The 21730-nt window shown below is 47.3% G+C and overlaps 7 protein-coding genes across 7 annotated transcripts; 4 read left to right on the top strand and 3 right to left on the bottom strand.

Moving 5' to 3' along the window:
• Positions 1–36: 36 nt before the first annotated feature.
• Positions 37–2044, top strand: FVEG_09890 (hypothetical protein; the record flags this gene model as incomplete). The annotated part of the gene is made up of 3 exons (XM_018898966.1): positions 37–395; positions 445–1455; positions 1510–2044. 3 exons carry the CDS (start codon positions 37–39, stop codon positions 2042–2044), a joined length of 1905 nt encoding a protein of 634 aa, XP_018756946.1.
• Positions 2045–2084: 40 nt separating this feature from the next.
• On the bottom strand, positions 2085–5791 carry FVEG_09891 (hypothetical protein). The gene is made up of 5 exons (XM_018898967.1): positions 4751–5791; positions 4114–4702; positions 3984–4064; positions 3267–3934; positions 2085–3218 (listed from the first exon to the last, which is right to left on the bottom strand). Exons 1-5 carry the CDS (start codon positions 4933–4935, stop codon positions 2177–2179), a joined length of 2565 nt encoding a protein of 854 aa, XP_018756947.1. The 5' UTR covers positions 4936–5791; the 3' UTR covers positions 2085–2176.
• Positions 5792–5875: 84 nt separating this feature from the next.
• FVEG_09892 (hypothetical protein) lies at positions 5876–7686 on the top strand. Its single transcript, XM_018898968.1, has one exon. The coding sequence runs from the start codon at positions 6334–6336 to the stop codon at positions 7342–7344; it is 1011 nt and encodes a 336-aa protein (XP_018756948.1). The 5' UTR covers positions 5876–6333; the 3' UTR covers positions 7345–7686.
• A 247-nt stretch (positions 7687–7933) lies between these two features.
• Positions 7934–8675, top strand: FVEG_09893 (hypothetical protein). The gene is made up of 2 exons (XM_018898969.1): positions 7934–8378; positions 8427–8675. The coding sequence occupies exons 1-2, from the start codon at positions 7983–7985 to the stop codon at positions 8610–8612; spliced, it is 582 nt and encodes a 193-aa protein (XP_018756949.1). The 5' UTR covers positions 7934–7982; the 3' UTR covers positions 8613–8675.
• Position 8676: 1 nt separating this feature from the next.
• FVEG_09894 (hypothetical protein) lies at positions 8677–10456 on the bottom strand (the record flags this gene model as incomplete). The annotated part of the gene is made up of 4 exons (XM_018898970.1): positions 8677–8805; positions 8858–9685; positions 9733–10095; positions 10142–10456. The coding sequence occupies 4 exons, from the start codon at positions 10454–10456 to the stop codon at positions 8677–8679; spliced, it is 1635 nt and encodes a 544-aa protein (XP_018756950.1).
• Positions 10457–13235: 2779 nt separating this feature from the next.
• FVEG_09895 (hypothetical protein) lies at positions 13236–18788 on the top strand (the record flags this gene model as incomplete). The annotated part of the gene is made up of 4 exons (XM_018898971.1): positions 13236–13376; positions 13459–14597; positions 14655–15126; positions 15180–18788. The coding sequence occupies 4 exons, from the start codon at positions 13236–13238 to the stop codon at positions 18786–18788; spliced, it is 5361 nt and encodes a 1786-aa protein (XP_018756951.1).
• A 1051-nt stretch (positions 18789–19839) lies between these two features.
• Positions 19840–20499, bottom strand: FVEG_09896 (hypothetical protein; the record flags this gene model as incomplete). The annotated part of the gene is made up of 1 exon (XM_018898972.1): positions 19840–20499. The coding sequence occupies one exon, from the start codon at positions 20497–20499 to the stop codon at positions 19840–19842; it is 660 nt and encodes a 219-aa protein (XP_018756952.1).
• Between the last annotated feature and the right edge of the window lie 1231 nt (positions 20500–21730).

Genomic DNA, 21730 nt, shown 5'->3' with positions numbered 1-21730 from the left:
TTGATAGCCTTGCCAGAACCCCACATACACCGCAACATGGCGGTCCATAAGCTGACACCCGTCCTCATGACGGGAAGTCTATTCTTGGGTCTAATCCTCGCCATCGGTCATCATCTCTACTACCATTATCTCGACGGGAGGATCATCAAGAGTCAAAACCAACAGGAGTGGTTTCTACGTGTCGGCACTGGTATCGCGTTCCTCGCAAGAGCCTTGTTGTCAGCAGCTGTCGGGTTCGCATACACGCAAATACTATGGCGAACACTACGATCCAAGTCCGTCACTATCGAGGGCGTCAACTCGCTTTTTGGCGTCTTGCATAATGCTTGGGACTTTACTACCTGGGAGCTCTGGACGGCTGCGCCGGCGCTTGCTGTAGTAGCCATAATAGCTTGGTAGGCAGGAAGCTCGAGCTATTTGCAGTTTACTGACATTCTCTGATAGGGCACTCCCGTTGATCGCAGTTATTACTCCAGCTACCCTGACAGTCCAGGTTTCTGACCGTCCAAACATCACCGTTGTCGACGCTCCCATTCCACTGCTTGACTACAACAACATGCTCAACTTTGCTCAATTCACCGGAGTAGGTGGAGTAGGATATTACGCTCCCTCGAGCTACGTCTCAAGGGTGCTCTTATCAGTAGCGTCTCTAGGCTCTATCCTGACTTTCCCAGCACCCTTTCCCAATTCCTCATATTCTGTCAACTTTCACGGCCCTTCAATTTCATGCGGTACACCTCGCAACGCCACCTTTGCAAAGCTTCTGGCTGAGGCTGTCAAGAACGAGACATGTTGCGGGAACTCCGCCGGATACGTTGGATTCGTTCCAAGCACCAACACGGTGAACAGCACTGAGGAGGGCTACGCCTTGGCTGGTTTGCGGGGTGCAATGAATTACTCTCTCATCTCATCGCAATCAACCATTGATGAGACGGCCAACTCCATCAACGCGTCTAGGCTCTTCGTGGTGGTACCCGATATACGTGCGTCCAACACGACCATAAGTTATATCATGGCAAACAAGTCAATCGAATGCGCGCTCTACAACTCGTCATACGCCGTCAACTTTACATTCGACAACGGTCAGCAGAATATTAGCTACAAGTCCAAACGACTAAACGGAGTAAGGTCCAGTGACGCCGGTCTCAACGAGGATAACGACTCGGACCGGTTCAATGCTGCTGTCGCTTACATCGCGCTCATGGACTCCTTGGGTAAGCTACTACTTGGAAATCTTGGGATTTCTCACTACGGTGTGATGCAACCTATCCAGACACAGATCATGAGCTCTGTTCTCATGGATGCCAAAGAAATGCAGGTTCTTGGTGGTGTAAATGCGGTAACAGACCGGCCGGAAGTACCTGATTCTGTGATTGGGAATATCTCTATGGCGGATGCATTGGAGCAGTTGTTTAAGAATGCGACGATAAGCCTCTTTAGCAACTCAAGGTTACTGTAAGTGCATTCGTGTAGTCTTTGTGATCAGAGCTATGTTAAAACTTACAATAGGCAAAATGATACTGCGGCATCTCATGGTAATATTACCTACCTCACCACGCAAATCGCCTTCTCTTATGAGCCTCGCAACCTCTTCATCGCCTACGGTCTAGGCCTGTTAGCTTCTCTAATTATTGTGATCATCGGACTGCTATGCATCAAGTCAGCATCGGCATCCTATGCTGCTACTTTCTCAACCATTCTGCGGACTACACGCAACCCCGATATCGATACTATCGTCCCTGTAGCAGAAACATCTGGTGCAGAACCTCTGTCGAAACAACTTGGCGATACTCGTCTAGTACTGCAGAGACAGGGGCGCAGGCTGGAGGGGATGGGTGAGGATATGGTAACTCTCTTTGCCGTGGATTCGATGCCGGATGAGAAGAGTAGGCCGAAAGACTCTCCTTATGATTCGTCGCATCATGGGTATAGAGGCCAGCAATACTCAGACGCAAATATTGAACTTCTGAGCCAAGCCGAGGATGCGATAACAGATTCAAGAGCTGGAAATGGTGGCAGCCGGATGTACCCTCGTGGAAATTGAGTAGAAGGAATAACAAACAGGGTCATAAAGTCAAAGGTACAGACAGAACAGAAAGCGGATAGAAACTACAGAGCAATATTAATTATGTAGAAATTCATGTCAGTCATTAAATTGCAGCGCTTGCAAGCTGATTTACAAAAACCCTTGGTTAAAATCTTGGTTATAACCTTGGTTGAACCCAATCCCATCAGACAGCAATCCCATCTCTTGGGCAAAATACAAAGCTTGGTCATTCTGAGCCCAACTCACTGCCCCTTGAAGACGCTGTAGTAGATCCTCCGTTGTCTCCATGCCCATTACCGACTCGCTGAACTGTGATTGTGACTGCTCAGACACGGGTGAGGGCTCTTCCGTACTCTCTGACTGAGTCTTTCGCGCTCGTTCCGCGACTTCGTAGACTACAGGTGATTGGGGTCCAATGTCTATGCCCATCTGCATGGCAAACCCCACAGAGGGATCATCTTCCATCCATCGCGAAAAGCTTTTCGCGTATGTTGCCGGGGAGAGCGGTCGAGGGAGGGTTATTTGCTGTGTCATCGGCATTGGCGCGAATTGCGGTTGTCCTAATAGCATGGGCATCAAAGACCTATTTCTGTTGAAGAAGCGTCTTAGAGCAGCTGGGAAGTCACTATCTTGAGCCAGTCGATCTTGGCTAAGACACACGTCGATGGTCAAAGCCAGTCTGAGATATTGCGTTGGACTTCGGGCCAGGACATCAGCGTGATCGTTGGTGAGCATCATCTGTGAAGGTTCCTCACGATCACTAGACTCCATAAAATATCGAATCGTCTTGGAAATAGAATGAACACCGTCGTACTTGGGATGTAGCTCTCTGAAGACTTGTATCAAGACGTTGAGTCGCGATTGCTTGGAAGCAACTTCCGGACGGGCCCATATCTCAGTTGCGGAAGAGGCAGTGGACATCTTCATGTCGACCATGTGCATCGCTAGAGGAAGAGCTGTGCATGCTACAGCGCTGCTCGGTAGCCAGCGGGTGAGTCGGTGGGGATGTAGTCGGGCGAAGCATTCTGCTATGCTTTTTGTGGCGTTTCGGAGATCTCTTCGGTTGTTCTTAAGGAATTGGGTTTCGTGTGATGCGGTGGGGGTTTGGTTGACGAGGCCTAGGATTAGACCGAGATGGAGTTCGTAGTTGCAGAGAGCGACTTGGCTGGCGCTGGGGAGATGTCAGTGACTGAGTTGAAGCAGGGGTAGGTTAGCTTACTGGAAGTAGATCCAGACTAGGTTGGTGAACAATACTGCGGAGTCCTCATATCCTCCTGAACTTAATGTCAAATCTTGGATGGCGAGTGGTGGTCTTGTAGCCACTGCCCAGTTCTTCAGTGACCTTTTGTGTTCCTGCACTTGCGCATACGCTGTTGAATGTGCCTCCGCGTCTAATATTGGCAATGTCTCGGTAGGATATACTAGACCCAGGACGTCTGTGAGTGTGACACAAAGTTCTGTGAGACGCTCTAATGTGAGGATGAGCTTGTGCTTTGTGGCAATGTTGTAGACCCGCGATGACTCGAGTTCATCAACAAGATCATCGTAACATAATGGAGAGCAGTTCGCAAAGTCGAAATGGGCACTTGTGATCTGGATATTCCTTCGAACGCAGAGGGGCATGATTCGGTCGCGGATAATACAGCACCACCAAATACGCTTCAGTATATTCCGTCGCTTGACATCTTGTTGTGATATGTGTAGTCCATAAGAGGGCGAGTCGTAACTATCGGCGTCGCATGACTTGGCGTGTTTGATTGCGATTCGGAGCCATCTACTGTTTGCCTTGCCAGGCCCAGAGCGGAAAGTTGGGCACCAGTAGGTCAAGAGGAGGGCAGACTGTGCGATGGAGATGGGATCGGGATCGGTCGAGAAGTCGTATAGAAGCTGCATTAATGTCAGAAACGCTTCACTAGCAATACCACATGTTATTTACCTTGGCCTTGGTATAAAAAGCCTCCTTGGCTTCAAGGATAGTGGCGAATCCCAACGTGCGGAGACTCTCTTTAGACACAAACTTTATTCGTTAGAACAACCCAACAATGAAAGTGGTGATGTCAACGTACAGTGCACGAAGCAAACATCATCGATTGCAACAGAAGCATCGAAACAGGCGTCCCAGTCGTCGTAGAATTAGGCGTAGGATCATACGCATCCCAGAAGTCGGCTTCGTTGATAAGAGGCAATAATGGATGGATGTAGAGGAAGTAATGTCGGATGAATTCGTCGAGGATCGGCTTGGACGGGACGCGTAGACAGCCTTGGGCGTTGAGGTGATGGAAATCGCAGTCGCGAATGTTGAGGGTTCGGAGGAAGGGCATTGACGAGTATAGAGCTTTGAGTTCCGATCGTACGGGTTCGCTTGGCTCTTCGATGATTGAGGGCGTGTATGGTGGGATCTCTCTAATCTCCTCGATGACATCTTCGGTGGTGTTTGTCGTGGGCGACTCCAGGTCAACCCGCTCTTGATGCTCGACCGACGTCTTGTATTCACTTTCCTCTAGTGTATGTAGCACGGCAGTCGCATCGTCGACAGGACTCGTTGGGTTATCGTCGTTCGAAGATGTCGTAGACGCAGCTGCCGTGACGGCTTCACAGTCTCGAATAAGGACGTCATTATCGGAGATGACGGAGGCGCCACGATGAGGAATAGGACTATAACACGTCAGTAGAGTAAAAGTCTCGATGACATGAACAACATACAAAGCATCAGCACGACGAGCAACGACGCATTCACAGCCATCAAGTCGACAGTTGGTACAAGGCGTCGAGGTGCGGGTGACATCACACCGGACCTTTCGCTTGCGACATTTAAGACACGCCTTTGTCGCGCGCTTCCTCGAGACAGGCTTCTTGGCGAAGCGAATCGGTTGCTGAGTGTTGTTCATCCTGGTCAAACGCGCGAAATGGTACCCGAGGTTGAAGAGGAGGATCAGGCAGGAAAACGGAGGAGAATGAACCCCAGATTTACCCCAAACTTTCACTGTTCTCTGCTGAGTGAAAGACTGCCCCCTGCTAGGAGCTAAGGGGCTGGACTGGACCCATGTGGGACGAGTGGTAGAGGACCTCGGAAATCTCGGCTAGAGTGGTTTGTGCCCCACGGGGAAGCGTTACTTTTTCTTTCGACGCGATGAGATTAGAAATCAGAATGAGAGTTACTGATGTTTGTACTATTCAGAGCTTCTGATGTTTCTTTTCTGAGCTGGCTTTGGAGTGTAGAATGGTTCTTGTTGCAGTCTAAATTGCACTAACAGACATCTGACAATGGTCCAGGTGGCGAATGGCATATTCCGGCTAAATGACCTGAAAGAACAACTGAATGCGGACGGACATCTTTTAAGAATAAGGCTAGGGGCCTAGGGAGCCTGCTGAAGACTGAAGACTCCGCAAAAAATTGATGGCTCGCTTATCTTGCACGATGTTGTGTGTGTTTATACATCGTATGACAATCCATGACTCAGAACCCTGAAGTGACGATTTTGTGAAGCGTTGCCAATTCTTAACAACATCGTATGCAAGCTGATCCACTCCAAACTCACACGCGCTGTTGAAATAATGTGGTAAACATAATTCAAGACTTAAACTCCTCCTTGACCCGATATAGCAGCCCCTTTGCAGGGCGAATCTCCCTTCAGTGTCAATTAATTAAGGACCTCTAGGTTCTAGGGTAACCAGGGGTCGCCCTACGTCATGAATCTAAGCAAGGGCGACAGTTTGCGTAACGTTGTCTTCAGCCACTCTCTCACATAAACTCCGGTCGGACTCCTCGGACACCACAAGCTTAAATACTTTTCTCCCTAATGAATCTCGAATGCGAACAGTTTGCGCGTGACTAGCCCAACAGAGCCCAAGCTTGCAGAACCATGCCACGTTTACTGCTGCTATTTTTATCTCGTGTTAGCGGAGCGTGGCTGTGCGACCACTCAACGGCTCGTTCCAGACGTAATTCGGCACGAGCCACAAAAAACGAATGTCACGATACCGTCAATTAACCCTTGTAGCTCGTAGGTGTCGCCGAGTCTACCATTAGGCTCTGCGCAATACGAGCACGTCACATCGCAACAGTTGCCGGAATGTAAATGGGGCTTTTTGTGTCTAATTACAGTAGCCTTTCCCTCGTCCTTTCAAGGGGTTGCTCCCTTGATCATGTTATTATTGTCTCAGTATAATTTCAACTAAACGACCCCATTCTTTTCTTTCTTCATATTTACTCTTTTATCCTCTAGCTAGAACGTCACTATTTGTTTTATGAATTTACGATCGTGCTAGTATATACCACAAGCAAAATGGTAAAGAGGTTCGATGGCCTGGAGTTTTGGGAGCAACGGTGTAGAGCTCTCCAGCTGTCGCAAACGCCCGCTACCAACTCACCTACCGACAGCGAACCATCCCTGTCGTTCGAGAGCCCAGAAATACCCAGCGCCGAGCCAGCATCACCGGCTCTGTCGTTAATAAAATGGCCGACGACTGCGAAGCCGTTCGAAAGCATTGATGATTCCGAACCTGTTTTTATTCAGACTGTTTCTGCGGTCCACAATGTCCGCAACTCCATGTCCTTTTCGCCCTCATTGGACCAACATAGCCAATCTGCATGCGTGCTACGGCCAAGCAGCTTTGAAGGGAAGGAGGAGTTCCTCACTGTTATTAGCAGAGGCGGATCAGACATAAAACGCGACAGGAGCATGGATGAGAGGAAGTCACCGTCAGCTGGCTCAAATATTACACAACTCAGAAGAAGATCACCACTACGACTCCAAACAACCAATTTGTCCGCAATGGCACAGCATCAACAAAGATACTCAATGATGCCAAATCTTCCGGCACCAAGTACCAACAATTCACCACTTTATTGCAGACACACATTGAGTGCGTCAGCAGATTGCAACAAGTGCATCACCCAACAAACAGACGAAGCATTCGAAGCTCTCACAAACGCCCTAAACAACAAACACCAAGACGAAACAAAACGCCTAACAATCATCCGACCGACAATAGACTACCGCATGCCATCGCTCAAGGCACCAAAACCAATTCGACCAAAGATGATACGCAAGAAGACCCAGCAGTGGACAGAGACACAAGAAGACCTTGATAGCTCCACAGCGAGCTCTTTGTCAAGTCCGATGAGTCCAATGATGGCAATCCAGATCTCGTTGGATGGGAAGGAGCTTGATAAGTCTCAAATTCCCCCGATGGGATGTAATCTGGATCATGACCTGGACGACTTTTTGAAGTGGGAGGCACGGAATGTATGTGCCTATGGATATGGGACAAATGGATATACCTTTTCGACATAGATTAGGAAACGATTTAATGATGGGAGGATGATACGCGGTTAAGTTGCTGGGCATCCTATGACTAGAATATTCCCTAATAATGCCCTCGTAATTGATACATTCGGCTACTCAGAAGTAGGCGAGATCATTTCACAAGACTCCTCATCTTATCAGTGCACATCACATAAAGAGTTTCATATATCTATTAGCGTTTGTAAGAAATTATACTCAGCTCCAGATTTCATCAATGATCATAACGTTACCCTATTAATGTACGGCGGAGGATGGACTAGTTGGATAGAATTGAAGACCCATTATGTCGGCTATAATATACAAACTGGGCATAACCCCAATGATTCCATCCAATGACATTTGAGAACGCTCTTCGGACCAAAGGACGCAACAGTCAACACCCAGTCTAGTCAAGGCGTAATTGGTGACTTGACGCTCTAGACGCTGTGCCTGGATTAATTACTGGCCGGATTTCTTTCCAATTACGTGCTTTTTACCTTAATTCGACCTTGCTTGCTGAGTAATGACGATATCATCAAGTTGGACCATTGCTGCAGGTGAGGGGTCGTCTCAATGACCTAACCACTATATAAAGACCACTCATCTGGTGTACAATACCAATTATTCAATACATCATCATTGACAAAATGGCCTCAGCAACTTCATTCCGTGACCTCGTTGGCATCCCCGCCTCTACGGCTAGCCCCTCCGACAGCGTTCTCATCATCATCGATGCGCAGAATGAGTACGCTGAGGGCCAGCTCAAAGTCACCAACGCTGCTGAGTCGCGCAAAGTCATCGCTGGACTTTTGGAGAAATACAGAGTTGCGAATGGAAGCATCGTGCACGTTGTTCATGATACACCAGACGGCGCGCCGGTTTTCACCCCGGGTACTAAGCTCGCTGAGGAGTTTGACGAGTTGAAGCCCAAGGACGGCGAGGCTGTTATCCACAAGAACTTCCCCGGTTCTTTCACCAAGACGGATCTGCAGAGTGTTTTGGATAAGACTGGGAAGAAGAAGGTCGTTCTCACGGGTTACATGGTAAGTCATTGAGCCACAAAGCTGAGACGTTAACTAATCACGTGAAAGGCCCATGTCTGCGTCTCGACTACCGCGCGTCAAGCAGATGAACTCGGCTACGACGTCATCATCCCCGAAGACGCCGTCGGCGATCGCGACATTCCCGGCGTCGACGCCTCACAGCTCGTCAAGGTGTCACTGAGCGAGATTGGCGATGCCTTCGGAACCATCATCAAGAGCAGCAGCATTGCTTAGAATTATCTATATAAGCGATATAAACTTTTCCAATCTATGTCATTAAAATTTCATTATACATGCTTCATTCCTGCTTCTCTGAGAATTCTGGCTGTACGAGTTCTCTCCGTGTGAATTTGACGTTGAAGTCTGTTTGCTTGACGAACCAGGCGTTTATGATCCTCCACTCTTTGCTTGGGTCTTCAAAGTTGATCTGATTCTTGTTAGCGTTGTCTTGATATCGGCTGGGGTTGAGTATAGCTTACCTCGAATCGTCTTAGGAGACTTGGGACAACCTTGTAGATCTCCAATAGACTAATATTCTTGCCAATGCATGTTCGGCTACCCATGCCAAACTGGAACATCATACCCGTCATCTTCTTGATACGCTTATCCTCCTCCTCAGCATCAAGGTTGGGGTCGGGCAACCAGCGCTCAGGTCGGTACACATGAGTATCATTTCCAAAGATCTCTGGGCGGTTGTGGATGATCCATGCTGAAACACCGACAATGGTACCGCCCTTGATGAACTCGCCTCCAATCTCTGCTCCCTGGGGAGGAACAATTCTCTCAAGGGGGAGACCTGGGGCGGGGTGCATTCGGAAAGCTTCCTGGACACAAGCATGAAGGTAAGGGAACTTCTGAGCCTCAGCGAAAGTGACCAGACCAGTTTCATAGTCAGAAAAGACACCAGCTTTGGCAGCCTCGTCAAGCTCATTCTTGAGCTTCTGGTAGCACTCGGGGTTTCGGAGGAGGTAGTAGAAGACGGCGGAGAGGGTAATAGCTGTAGTTTCTGAACCTGCAAAGGCCATGGAAACGGCCATGGTCTGGACGAGAGTATCTGTCATGAACTCGGGGCGGGATTCACGAGCGGCGATGAACTTGGAGAGCAGGTCTTGGCCCAGGGGTTGCTTCTTGAGGTTGCTAATTGGGAGGCTGTCGACAGACTTGAGTTCAGGGATGAGACGTTCAGCCATGCGGGCGCGGGCAAAGCGCGCAACGGCGATCGTCGAGTCAAAGAGACCCCATTGGGAAAGCTTGAGGTAGATGGGGTTCTTCTGGAAGATGAGGTCCAGGAAGGGAATTTGTCCGACCTGATGTCTGTTAGTTGGGCGCCAAGACAAGTGAAGGGATGACTTACAGGTGCAACATAGAGGAACAGCTTGCCCAGGTACGCGACAATACCCTCAACATCCTCATTCTTCTCAATGAATCCATGTCTCTTGCTATAAGTGATCTCTCCAATGACGTCAAAGGCGTAGAACTGAAGCCACTGTGTAAAGTCACAGACATCAGCACGTTTAGCAAAGAGCTTCTCGGTCTGTTCCAAGAACAGCTTGGTGGTGTTATCAACAAAGGGCTCGTATTGAACAAGTGCGCTCATGGAGAAGGCAGAGTTGACACATCTGCGGAATTGGGAGTGGAAGTCATTGTCTGTAGTGCTAAAGAGAGATGCAAGACGGTGGCCCTTGACCACGGATTGTTGAACAATGTAAAAGTCGGACTGAAGACAGTAAGCATAAGTCTGTATAGCGAGGGGACAGACATACCTTGACATAGCCCTTGCTCAGGCCATAGATGGACTTGAGAACAGCAGGGTCGGCAAACGATAGAACATTTGGTCCCAATCTGACAATATCACCATGCTTAGCATGAAGTTTCTGCAGCGTCACCTCAGGTCTTTGTCCGTAAACATCCCAGAAGCGCCACCAATCCGTCAAAGATGCCAAAAAGGGACCGGGGTATTTATTTAGCCCATGGTGATATCTGTTCTTGACGAGCCACGCGACAGTCAGTGATGTAAGTACCAATACCCAGTGTTGGGCGAGGGCACTGAGAAGAGTTTCAACCAAGCCACTGTGCATGTTGAAGGCACAAAAAAGGGCAATTAATTAAAAGAATTGTTGAAGAAGGTACTGAAGTGGTTTATTTCCTGTCTCTTTGCTATCTACCATACTCTTCTTATATCACTTTTCCAACTTAGACAGATCTTGATGACAGTCTCGGTCTTCGGGTACTCCAGGTTTGCCCCCACAGGTCATTCTGGGGTATTTGGGGACAAAATGATCCACCACTTCGGCAAGTAAACACGGCAAATACAGCTGATGCAGATATCCGAGCGCTAAAACACCCTTTGCTAAATAAATGTCATCATAATTATTGACCTACAGGCTATTATGAGGCAAACGAGGCGAGGAGAGTTTTTCCCTGCGACATGCCTGCGTTGGAGCTAACAAATGTCGTCGGCAGATGTGAACGGGAGAGCAATGATAACGCAGATAAAGTAAGCAGACGTTGACGATAACGAGTCTTCATTCGCACAGAGCGAAATACGGCGTTCGGAGTTCGCGGAGGAAGAGAGAGATTGCAGTGTGTACACGTCGTCATCGGAGCAGCCATGTCGCGTATATCACAACTGCCGTGTCACAGAATTGCCGATGCTGGGATTGCACAAGGTTTTGTTGTGTTGTATTGCATTGAGGCTCCCTTTATGCGCGGTGTCTCGAGTTTGTGAGTGGACGCATTGCGCATTTATCAGCTGCGGTTCATTACCTGTGGCCAGAATTAAGTTTATTATTTTGTTATCTTTCTCTTTTCTCGTCAGATCATGTCATCGAACCCCGGTCGTTATGTCATAAATCTTCAATTGATGCCGGGAAATTTTGCGAGGCTCAACCTTCTTCTGCGCTCGATGCAACATCTATCTGTCTGGAGCTTTTGGAGAGAAGTCTCATCGGATGTACGAATGAAAACAAAATGTATTCGACTCAAGAACCTCTCATGTAGAGTGTACTTTTGGACCTGACAGTTGGTCACTCTGAGATTCCGGTCCTTCCCTGCTCCTCTTCCATGAAACTCGGATATACGGCAAGAATGCAAAGTTTATGGCTCAGACCATGCTTCATAACATCCAATGCTATCATCGGTCCGTTCCGAAGTTTATAAGACTCATGTCGCAATTGTATCAAGGCAATCCTGAGAACTACACTGGCATTTCAACTGAATAGCCAGACATTTATCTACAACGCTGGAATCTCAGAATCTATTTATCAGTTACTATGTACCGTTCTAGTGACGCTTTAACAAGAGAAGCCGACGTTGCCGCAGCAAAGCCTTGCCATTCCTTATTCTTATGAGAGTCTACATAGTCGCAGACACCTTTCACCACTATACATGGCAAATATTCCCACAAACCAGCGCTCTCCATCTCAAAACCCGCAATGCCAAGCTGCTCAGCAAGTTTATCACGATCCTGACTAGACTTGAGCACGGTGTCTCCAGAACCAAATCGTCCCAGAAAGACTAAAGGTTTCTGTGCCTCGTAGATGTTACCTTGCTCTTCCAAGGCCACTTTCTCCTTTAGTCGACATCTCAGTACGACGTCACATCTTGCCTGGTCGCAAGAGACACCATGATGGCGCTCGCATATCAGGCTTAGGCGCCAGTTAGACTTTCTTATATCAAGGAATTAGATCTATATAAACCTATATTATAAGAGAATTTTTTATCTAAGACTATTATTACTTAGAGTATTTTTAATTATATTTTTTTAATTATATTTTCTTAATTATAATTAAGAACTTTTAAAAAAGGTTTAATATAAACTATTATATTTCTTTTAAATCTATAAGAATATTTTTATTATATTATAGTAATTTTTATATTTAATATTATAAGAGAATCTTATATAGTATCTATAATTTTACCTTCCTAATATATATAACTATTCTACTTCTTGTATTGTATATAAAGTCCCTAGAAGTTGTTAAATTTCAGAAGCTGGAAGGGTGAGAGGGCGGCATACGACTTCAACTCCTACCTTGGTCGAGAAAGATATAGTGCGACCCTTTTGGGATAGCGTCTGGCATCACTTTGCGACGCGTGACAAGGTACAATTGTCAAGGACCTAATCATTTACAAGAGTCTGGTAACCAAGCCGCTGTTAATTGTAAGTAATCATTTTGAGTTACGGGGACTTTCAGCTCCAATCAGGTGTTTTTTTAGGGAGAAAGCTTATTGGCCAGACTGGCCCAAGATACGTTGCACTAATGCTGAAAGAAACACGTTTCGTCTAAACAGGCTAGCCATAGATATAGCTAGCCTCCAACATTATTATAGCGCCGACACATTGCCTGGGATTCCTGCATCAATAGACCAAAAGCCTATCCGAAACAGCACGTCTCCCTCGTACTAGACTCAAGGTCAATCAGGATGGAAAATAGTGGCTGGCTGATGAACTATATATCATGAACAAAATGGATAGTAAGATAGTTTAGCGTATGTGCTATTCCGCAATGGCAAAGATTTCGTTTTCTACCCAATCTATTCGCAGCTTATCATCACTTCTGAGACATCCCAAGTGGAACAATGATCCGATATATACCTACGGCTGATTCCAGACTCTGAATAAACTTTCTAATATAATGCCATGGCTGGTTCTGGACTTTAGGCTTGCAGGTAATAGTCTCAACGCTAATCTCAACACTAGTCTCTTATCTTTGGCGTTTTTGGCTGGGATTATTATACCATTCGCCCCGCGTGTTTTGACGACACAACAACTTATAATTTCTTCATCATATTCAACTTCTCAATCAACACTATTAAGTTTTCTTACAGTATCCAGACTTACCGTTATCTTTCATCATGGCCAATGTGAGCAACTGCAACCTGGCGAATTATGGCTACGACTTTGTTGTCTCAACAACCCAAGCTAGCATGAATTCGGACATGAAAGCATTCATCAGCAATGCCCCGTTAAACTTCAGCTACTATTGCTTTCTGGCGGTACGTAACAACATCGTGTCATTGTTAACGGTGGCTCTGAATACGTCCACGTCATAAAATGAAACTAATTGGCTTATCCTAGGATCCCGAGACTAATGATCCAACGGTGCCTATTGCTCTGCAGGATCTTATCAACCAGGCAGGTGGTGCCAATCCTTTCGATATTCCGGACGGAACTCCACATACAGACTCCAGAGTTCAGGCGCTCACAAACGCCCGTTTCGCAGTTGGCATCAAGATCTGCGTTGGTCTGCCTCAAGATATACCCCCTGCAGAACTCCCGGACATCTTAGAGCTCGGAGATAGTATCAGCCAGATGACTTTCAGAATCTTCTGCACCCAATCTGCCGTCATCCAAAACACGGAAGTTGGCGATTGGTCCGCCAACGGAAACTGGAGCGTCTGGAATCAGCCGGCGAACCAGCTATGGGCGTTCGAAACGTCGGTGAACCTTGTTGCTGCCACTGTCGATAATCAGCTTATCTCAGAGAACGTGAACCTGAGCCCCTCCCAGAAGCAACAGGTTCTTAGTCAGCTGCAGAACATTTCCAGCACGGGCTTCACTCTTCAGCAGTTATTCCTTGACGTGGAGAACGCGGATGTACTGAGTGCACCCACTATCGAAGGCATGGCAGCCGGTCCCGCGCAGCAAGTGCTCTCGGGACAAGCAACTAATTTCTGGCCCATGTTCGCGAAGCAGTGCACGTACCCAGCTGTAGCGATTATCGCACAGTCCCCGGTAACACCAGACGTTCCCTCGATTCAGGTTTCATCCTTCCAACAGGTAGTCAACCCCTTCAAGAGCAGTAATGGGGGTCAGATACTTAGTCCTACGAAGGAGGAATCTGGCGTAGCAACCTTGGACTATCTTTGCATGGCGAATTGGGAACAACCTCCAGTTGCAGAAGCCTTCACGTGGAACTGGGTGCAGCCATCAGACATTGACTCTGAGAGTGGTCTGTTGGCAATCAACCGTGCAGTTTGGGTTGAATACCTATTTAATGAGATCGTGAGACAAGCCACGCAATTTTGCGTCCTTGCCGATCCAGTAGTGGGAGATGAACAAATGAATCCTAATACTGGCGACTTCTGGGATACGTTATCGATGCCACTTACTCCATTTCAGGTACCCCAAACTGCCTGTGTTCTCCCAGATGGAAATGTCCTGATCAACATTGAGTATACCTCAGCTGGCAATCCTGCAACAAAGTCAACCCACGGGTCCATTTGCGGTTCAACTAAATGCGAATTGGATATCGTGCCTGCCTACACATGAAGTTTCAGTATAGTGTCTGGTCAGCTCGTTGTTACACAGCAATGCATAGTAGGGGTTACACTCGATGTTGTGGGAGCTCAAGGATACCCAGAAGAGTTTAAACAGACTCTCAATCTGATTGATACGACTATAACTGATTCCTATCAGATGTCAGCGGATCAGAGTGGTCGTTTAGAATGGATAATCGCGGAAAGCGAGTCAGTAGACAATTCGTCAAATTTTGGACAGGACTTGGTCGGTTGGGCACATGCTGATGACCTTGAAGCGGTAATTAGAGCCTATTTCGAGCCTTATCTCCCTACACCGTTCGAATTCAAATCAACCCCTGATCTGAGTAGCCTTCAGAGCTATATCTTCCCCGGGGGAAATGTGTTTACCTACAAAGACGTGAGCTTTTCACAGGCCGGGGATCTTCTCTGCACTCTCACGTATCTGGAACCAGAGGAAGCTGTCTCTCCGCCAGTAACGCCACAGGTATGACCATATGAAGCATACTTATCATTGACGGGTCCTAACCATATCTATAGGAGGCCCCAGCTGCAGAAGTCATCAGCGCTATCCAGCCGCCGAAAGAAGATCTGACGATTTCTGCAGCTCCATCAGTCAGCTTGACGCTTTCGTCTGATATGATTCAGAGCTATATTCCCGGACAGATCGTCAATGCTGCGAGCAAGTTCGAAGCTCTTCAGACTGATGATGGCCACTCCATTCTCCTTGGACTGAGCAGTAGCAACGTGCTGCAAGCCATCGTGGAGCAGAGTGGAGCAACCTCAACTGGCTGGCAACAGATAGATATCACATCTGCTGCTGTTGCTTCTAACTTTCCTAACGATCCCAGTGCCGTGGTCAAGACATTCGACGCTAACCAGAGCCCTGTGGATAATACAATCAGCATGGCCGCAATTGTCACATCTGGAGGAACAGATAATCTGCTGTTATCTCTCGATAACCCCCACGCATCCGCTTCCTGGGCGACGACAACAGCAACAAGCTTGACTTGGAAGCTTGTACCATTTGATGCAGCATCTGATAGCGGAAAAACGTTGGCAAGCATCGCCATAGAGAATGTCATGTTTGCTGAGGCAACCTTTAATGGCACACAGTATATTATCGTCGACATAGACCGCTCATCAACAAGCACAGTCAAAGACATCGCTCGATACTACGTCAACCCAGCCGCCACAGAGAATTGCTGGATGTTCCACGATGTTCCAGTCGATATTCAGGCTGGCAACTACCAAAGCTGTATTGGAAGGTTTTCAGTGGACTCGTATGGAACTGATGCAGTCTTTACATCAGGGACGACTGGTACATCTGCCCAGCTTGTCTATGTGCCGCTGTCTAACCCCTTTGGCGCCGGTCCACCCCTTATTCGCACTCTCAGCCTCCCTGGTGGAGCCCAAGCAACTGCAATTGCTACCTCTAGAGCCAGTGACGGGTCAACTGACTTTTTTGCCATTGGTGGCTCGACGTTGTATATGTTTGCCGCAGACAGTGCCCCTAGTGTCTCGGTCGCTACGACGCTGTTCAGTAGCAGCTTCTTTAGTGGCACTGATCAATTGAGAGCTATGACAGATGGTAGTGTTACAACAATTTGGGGTAGAAATACCAGCAACCAAATCTACTATGTGTCCTGCCCAAATGGACAATTTACAACAAAGGCTGCATGGAGTACACCACTGCCCCTTGTCACGGGTATAGATCAGATATCGGCCTTTATCAACCACAGTTGTGGCAGTAATACCATATTCGCAGCTGGAGGTGAAACAATCAGAAGGCTAGAGCAGGCAACAAACACTGGTGCCAAGCTTTGGCGGCAGGAAGCCCTTGTTCTACAGCCTCAGCAGGTGACATCCAGCCCGTTATCATTCAACTCATACACAACTACCATTCAGGTCTCTGACGAGCAAGGGCTACCTGCAGGCGATATATCTATTTCAATAACGACAGCATCACGAGCTCCTGTCTACATCAATGGCGTTTACTATGTTCTCGGCTCTACAGCCACCATTGTAGTCACAGACAAGACTGGAATTGTCACAGTTGTTGAGTCGGCTCACAAAAGTATCAACGGGACGACCCTGACTGTGACCTGCTGTGGCCAGACAGACACAATCGATCCGACGGAGAAGCATTTCCAGACGATCAGCTTGCTGGGTACCGCTGATGCTTTGTCGGCCGCCACGATTCAGACCAATGTACGTGTTGGCGGTACCTTCGGCCCGTCCAAAACAGCTCCTCTTGTAGATGCGTCGACACCGGCTGCCAATCTCAGCAAAGCAGCGACTAGTCTAGCAAGTCTTAACAGCGTTTATGGAAAAGTCAAGTCTGGTGCAAGCCCGAGCCCCGGTCCCAGTGCCGATTCAATGCCTACACCAGCTCCAACCTCGGTGCTTGATATTGTCAATTTCAGCTTTTTGGGAGACATTGGAAACTTCTTCACAGCTGCGGCCGGAGATGTATTTCATGCTCTCAAGACGCTTGCTAGCGACGTCGTCCATGTTGTCCATATTGTTGAGCAGGCTGCTAGTGGTGTATGGCATTTCGTCGTCACTATTGCAGGTCAAGCCTATCATGCTATCTTAGATACCGTCGAGGCTATCGTTGGGGCAGTTGAGTGGGTCTTTAAAGCTATTGAAACTGGTATTGAAGATATTATTCGCTTCCTTGAGTTCCTCCTGGAATGGGATGATATTACTCGCACCAAGGACATCATTCACAACCTGACGCAGCTCTGTCTCCAGGGACAGATTGACCTGCTACCAACAGGCAAGACTGCTCTCAATACTGGAATCGCCAGTCTTGAGACCCAAGTTAACGCCTGGGCTGGTGACTCGAGCTGGATGACTCAGATTGGACAAGCGATCAAGCAGCCCATATCGGCAAATGCTGCAAACCCCACCACAGGACAGACCTCAGGCTCCCAGATGCTAGCAACTCACTATAAAAACAATGCATCAAATCTGGCTATTGTAGGAACCCCTCCTGCAGATGACTCGGTCCAACAGCTTTTCGATGATCTTCTCACCGCACTTGATAACGAGGGCAAGACTTTAACTGCAGCTTACTCTGAAATTGTTGAGTTATCTAAACGCTTTACCTCACAGCCTTTTGAGGATTCTCTTAAGCAGCTTGTAGGAATTGTCGCCGATGTCATGCTGTTGAGCTTTGAGAATGTGGGAGATGCCCTTCTTGATTGTCTTATCACGCTGTCTCAGAACGCCATGAGTCTTCTGAACACTAACATTCATATTCCCGTTATATCCGACATTTTGAATGCCCTTGGTGTTCCGCCACTATCTATTCTGGATCTATTCTGTTGGATTCCTGCTGTTGCTTTCACAATGGTATACAAGATTGCTACTGGCAACGCCCCATTTCCTAATAACAGTGAAGTAAACTCACTCAAGAATGCCCAAAGCTGGTCTGACATCCAGGCACTCCTTGGTGTTAAGTCTGCTACTCCATCGATCGCCCAACAGAGTGATTTCTTGGCACTTGCGGCTTCGGAAAGTTCACCTTTACCACTCAGCCAAGAGTTTCGGAAAGACCTCTATGTATTTTTACATACCATGGGAGCTTTCCAGCAGGGCATACTGACTTTTGTGAGCCTTCTTGAAGTTGAACTCCCTTCACAGGACAATCCATATAGCAAACCCAAGACAATCATCACCATAATACGCGCCGCATTTGATCTTATCGCTGAACTGGCTGTACCTCAGGACCCAATCCAAGACGAGACACTCAAGATTGTGAGCTATGCCCAAGTAGCTACCAAAATTGTCGCCCCTCTCGTCTTGGGCAGGAACAAGAAAAGTCTAGCTGCCAGTGGCACCAGCGCCGTCTTTCCCGAGCAGGACGGTCGCGCCAGGGGAGCTATGGTCAAAGTAATAATCGGGTACTGGGGCGTGCTGGATACTGTCTTGCATTTGTTTGAACTCAGTAACGAAGCTGAGAACTCGGATCAGACGGGAGCTATACTCATTGAGACAAGCAGCCTGCTTGGACAAGTAAGCGCTGTTTCATACTGTGAGGCTGTCAACGATCCAGAAGCTAAAGAGGAGGCCTTCTTGGTTATGGGCATTGTAGGAATTCTTCAAGCAGGGCTGCAGACAGCACTATGTTCGACCGTTTAAAGAAGATAGAAGCAACACTGCATCCATCTATTGGCAGCAACGTTGGATCTCTTGAATCGTACGGTCAGTACCGTCTCTCCATCATTGATCGTGACTGCTCCTAGAAGTCACGACGTCACATATGAGCATTTGTGCGCACCACCACCATATCCGGTCCTCTTAAGCCGCGAGGTAGCCTGCCATTGCTTTAATAAGAATTTCAATGCAACGATGCCAATTTGCCCCATATAAAAGACAGGTTAAAATGCAAATTGGCGAGATGGAGAAGACAGGGATCTCTACAGCTCTACCAGGAAGCTGAGCTGCCTCAAACTCACGATTGTGTCCATGCCGGTTAACTTAGAGAATATTTTTGTAAGTATCCAGAATGTAAGACTCCTCGTAAGACCTACAAACTAGCAAGCCGTGTGACGCGAGTCAAACTATTCAGTCTCTCACGAGTAGAAGTTGACGATATACGAACCACGTTCGCAATCACTATTGGCCGGTTACATGTCCAGTTTGACCAGAAAGAAAGGCGGAACAAGAAGATACGAAAAAGCCTGGTCGAGTTTATCACCCTTCTCTTGCGACAGCTTTACGTATCTCTGGCAAGTCTTTACATTGTTCTATCTGCCGAAAGGCTATTTCAAACGGCAGGAAGGATAACTTCAATAGGCATATACGTGACTCGGCGTGACTCGCACGGGCAAATGGACGGACAAAAACAGTGGGTGCCAATGACATAGCAATTAAGGAGCTTCAAGTGGGTTTCACGTTTTCAGTCGTTGGGGCTAGTTAAGGATACGGCAACCTTATCAGAATGAAATAGATGTAAAAAGAAACTACAGATAGGAGCTTTTTACGAACAGATCCTATTTTCCGGTAAATATTGTGGATCTCTCCGCCAAAGGTGGTCACAATCTAGACACACTTATGGCCTTGTGGCATGTCAATCAGGAAGCCTAACAACAGGTATCACTTTGCCAGGAAGTTAGAGTGCTTAGTGCCAAGCTGCTTCTGTTTCAAGACCAACATCAGAGTTAAGAGACCTTACTTGTTGCGGATAAAACTAAATATAGAAAAGTAAAACAGTTAGGGAGAAACAAATGAGAGCCATACGCGCACTATAAGCTGATGCATGCTTCAGGGCTCCAGAATCAGAGTCCTCTTTATGCTCCTCGACCCATTCCACAGCCGTTTCATATTCTGGCCACGGTCTGTCCTCCTCGTCGCTCTTGCTATACTTCGCTACATATTCCTCGACAAAGCTGACTTGGCCATCGTATTCCGCCGTACTCGCATTAGCCCCTCTGCTGAGTATCTTGTAGCCGCAGGCCACAACGACTTCACCATCCCAGTCCTCGTCGCCACCTTTACAATCTTTGAGAACACCACTCCAACAGTGCAATTTGGGTAGGAATGCCCAGTAACCAGTGGATCCATTTTCCACTGTACGTTGCGGGTTGCTGAATGGAATTACGAGAGTTCTGTTCAGATTTACACTGCGTGCTGTGGCTGGATCGGCAGCATCTCGCACAATCTCTAGAAGATTTGCCTTGTCTGAGATGGTGGCATTAACGGTTGAGTTGACGATGATGCCCATTTTGTATCGATAGTTGTCGCATTGATTCATGGGAGGACCATCTTCTCGGGCTTTTTCTGTGGTACAGTTAATTTTTGCTGATACGCGGACTTGTTTTCCGGCAGCGCTGTGCCCCTTCTTATCCATGATTTCAAAAGAGTCGCAGCCGCGCTTGACCAATGACATAGATGTAGTTGGAAACAGCAAGAGGAGAGAAATTAACAACAAAAACATCGTCATCTTGATTGAGGAGAACACCTATGCTTTTCATAATTTTTCGATTCGTTTCCAGGTATCACGCAGGCCTTTAATAGTTGCCCTTGGATTACATATGGCCCCCAAAGTGCTGTATCACAATTATCCGGAGCTCAGGATTCTATGACGTTGGCCAAGGGTGAAACCGCAGCTCTAATAGGAGGGGTTACACCCAATGAATGAGTCTATAGTAACAACCAACACCATAACAGGATTATGGAAAAGATTATCCGGAAAGCATTGATGTGCTTACCTTTCACCCACCGGGAAGTCTTTATAGGTCTGTATTTACAGGACGATACATCACTCTGCGTAGACTCTATTACTGTAGCTTCGGATATGACCCACTATGTCAGCGATAAATCGGCGATTGCATGCCACCCTGTCAGAGGAGTTTACGGGCTGTCGATCCCTACTCCGTATATTTGCCTGTTTTCGGTTAAGACATCAGTTTTCAAGTGAATAGGGAAATTCTTTATCGGTTTTTCTGCAGTATCACTGGGCTGTCTAGTCATGAAATTGTCTTGGTACCTTCTCTTACTCTGCTTATACTAGACAAGAGTAGGACGACAGTGTTAGGGTCCCCTAAGCGCCCATTGACGTTGTGGTTTGTGTCGCCTTTGAGCTACCGTAGTGTTGATACTTCTCTAGCCAGGTGGAGTTGAACTGTGATTGAAATGAATCGAATTCTAGTGGAAGGGCATAGATAAAATTGCAGGCTTAAAGTTGCCACAATGTTTTGGAGACTGAGGTCCCTCCTGGGAAGATTTGGCCTTTGTATGAGGAAAGGCCATTGCCTAAGCCAACTTGCTGTCACAGCAACTCATCACACGTTGATAGTTCTCAGGTCATGTCGGTAACATAGGTCAAATTAGTAACTTTTTTCACTGTTGCACAGATTCACTTGTTCAGTAGTATACTCACAATTTCACAGAGTGCTGCCGCTTGAAATCGAGATTTGACGAGTTTCTAAGTTAATCTCGAGGAGCTGGACGATGTGGCGATAAGAGTCTATCTTAAATAAGTATATCTGCCTAAGTGCCTCTAGGCTTGTCATTTTGAAGTTTACTATAAACATTTGGATATTCTCCTATGGCTTCTGTGTAGGAATCTTCCGGCCTTG

Source organism: Fusarium verticillioides, chromosome 1, assembly GCF_000149555.1.
Source record: "Fusarium verticillioides 7600 chromosome 1, whole genome shotgun sequence".
In the NCBI taxonomy this organism is placed as follows: domain Eukaryota; kingdom Fungi; phylum Ascomycota; class Sordariomycetes; order Hypocreales; family Nectriaceae; genus Fusarium; species Fusarium verticillioides.
The sequence above is the reverse complement of the archived record's forward strand: the minus strand, read 5'-3'. Positions and strand labels throughout refer to the sequence as shown.

Excerpts from the sequence above, each read along its gene's own strand:
- FVEG_09891 (XM_018898967.1), bottom strand. The coding sequence starts at position 4,935 with ATGAACAACACTCAGCAACCGATTCGCTTCGCCAAGAAGCCTGTCTCG. Across the intron at positions 4,703-4,750 it reads GCTCGTCGTGCTGATGCTTT|TCCTATTCCTCATCGTGGCG; the intron begins GTATGTTGTTCA and ends GACGTGTTATAG. Across the intron at positions 3,219-3,266 it reads CTAGTCTGGATCTACTTCCA|CGCCAGCCAAGTCGCTCTCT; the intron begins GTAAGCTAACCT and ends ACATCTCCCCAG.
- FVEG_09892 (XM_018898968.1), top strand. The coding sequence starts at position 6,334 with ATGGTAAAGAGGTTCGATGGCCTGGAGTTTTGGGAGCAACGGTGTAGA.
- FVEG_09893 (XM_018898969.1), top strand. The coding sequence starts at position 7,983 with ATGGCCTCAGCAACTTCATTCCGTGACCTCGTTGGCATCCCCGCCTCT. Across the intron at positions 8,379-8,426 it reads TCGTTCTCACGGGTTACATG|GCCCATGTCTGCGTCTCGAC; the intron begins GTAAGTCATTGA and ends ATCACGTGAAAG.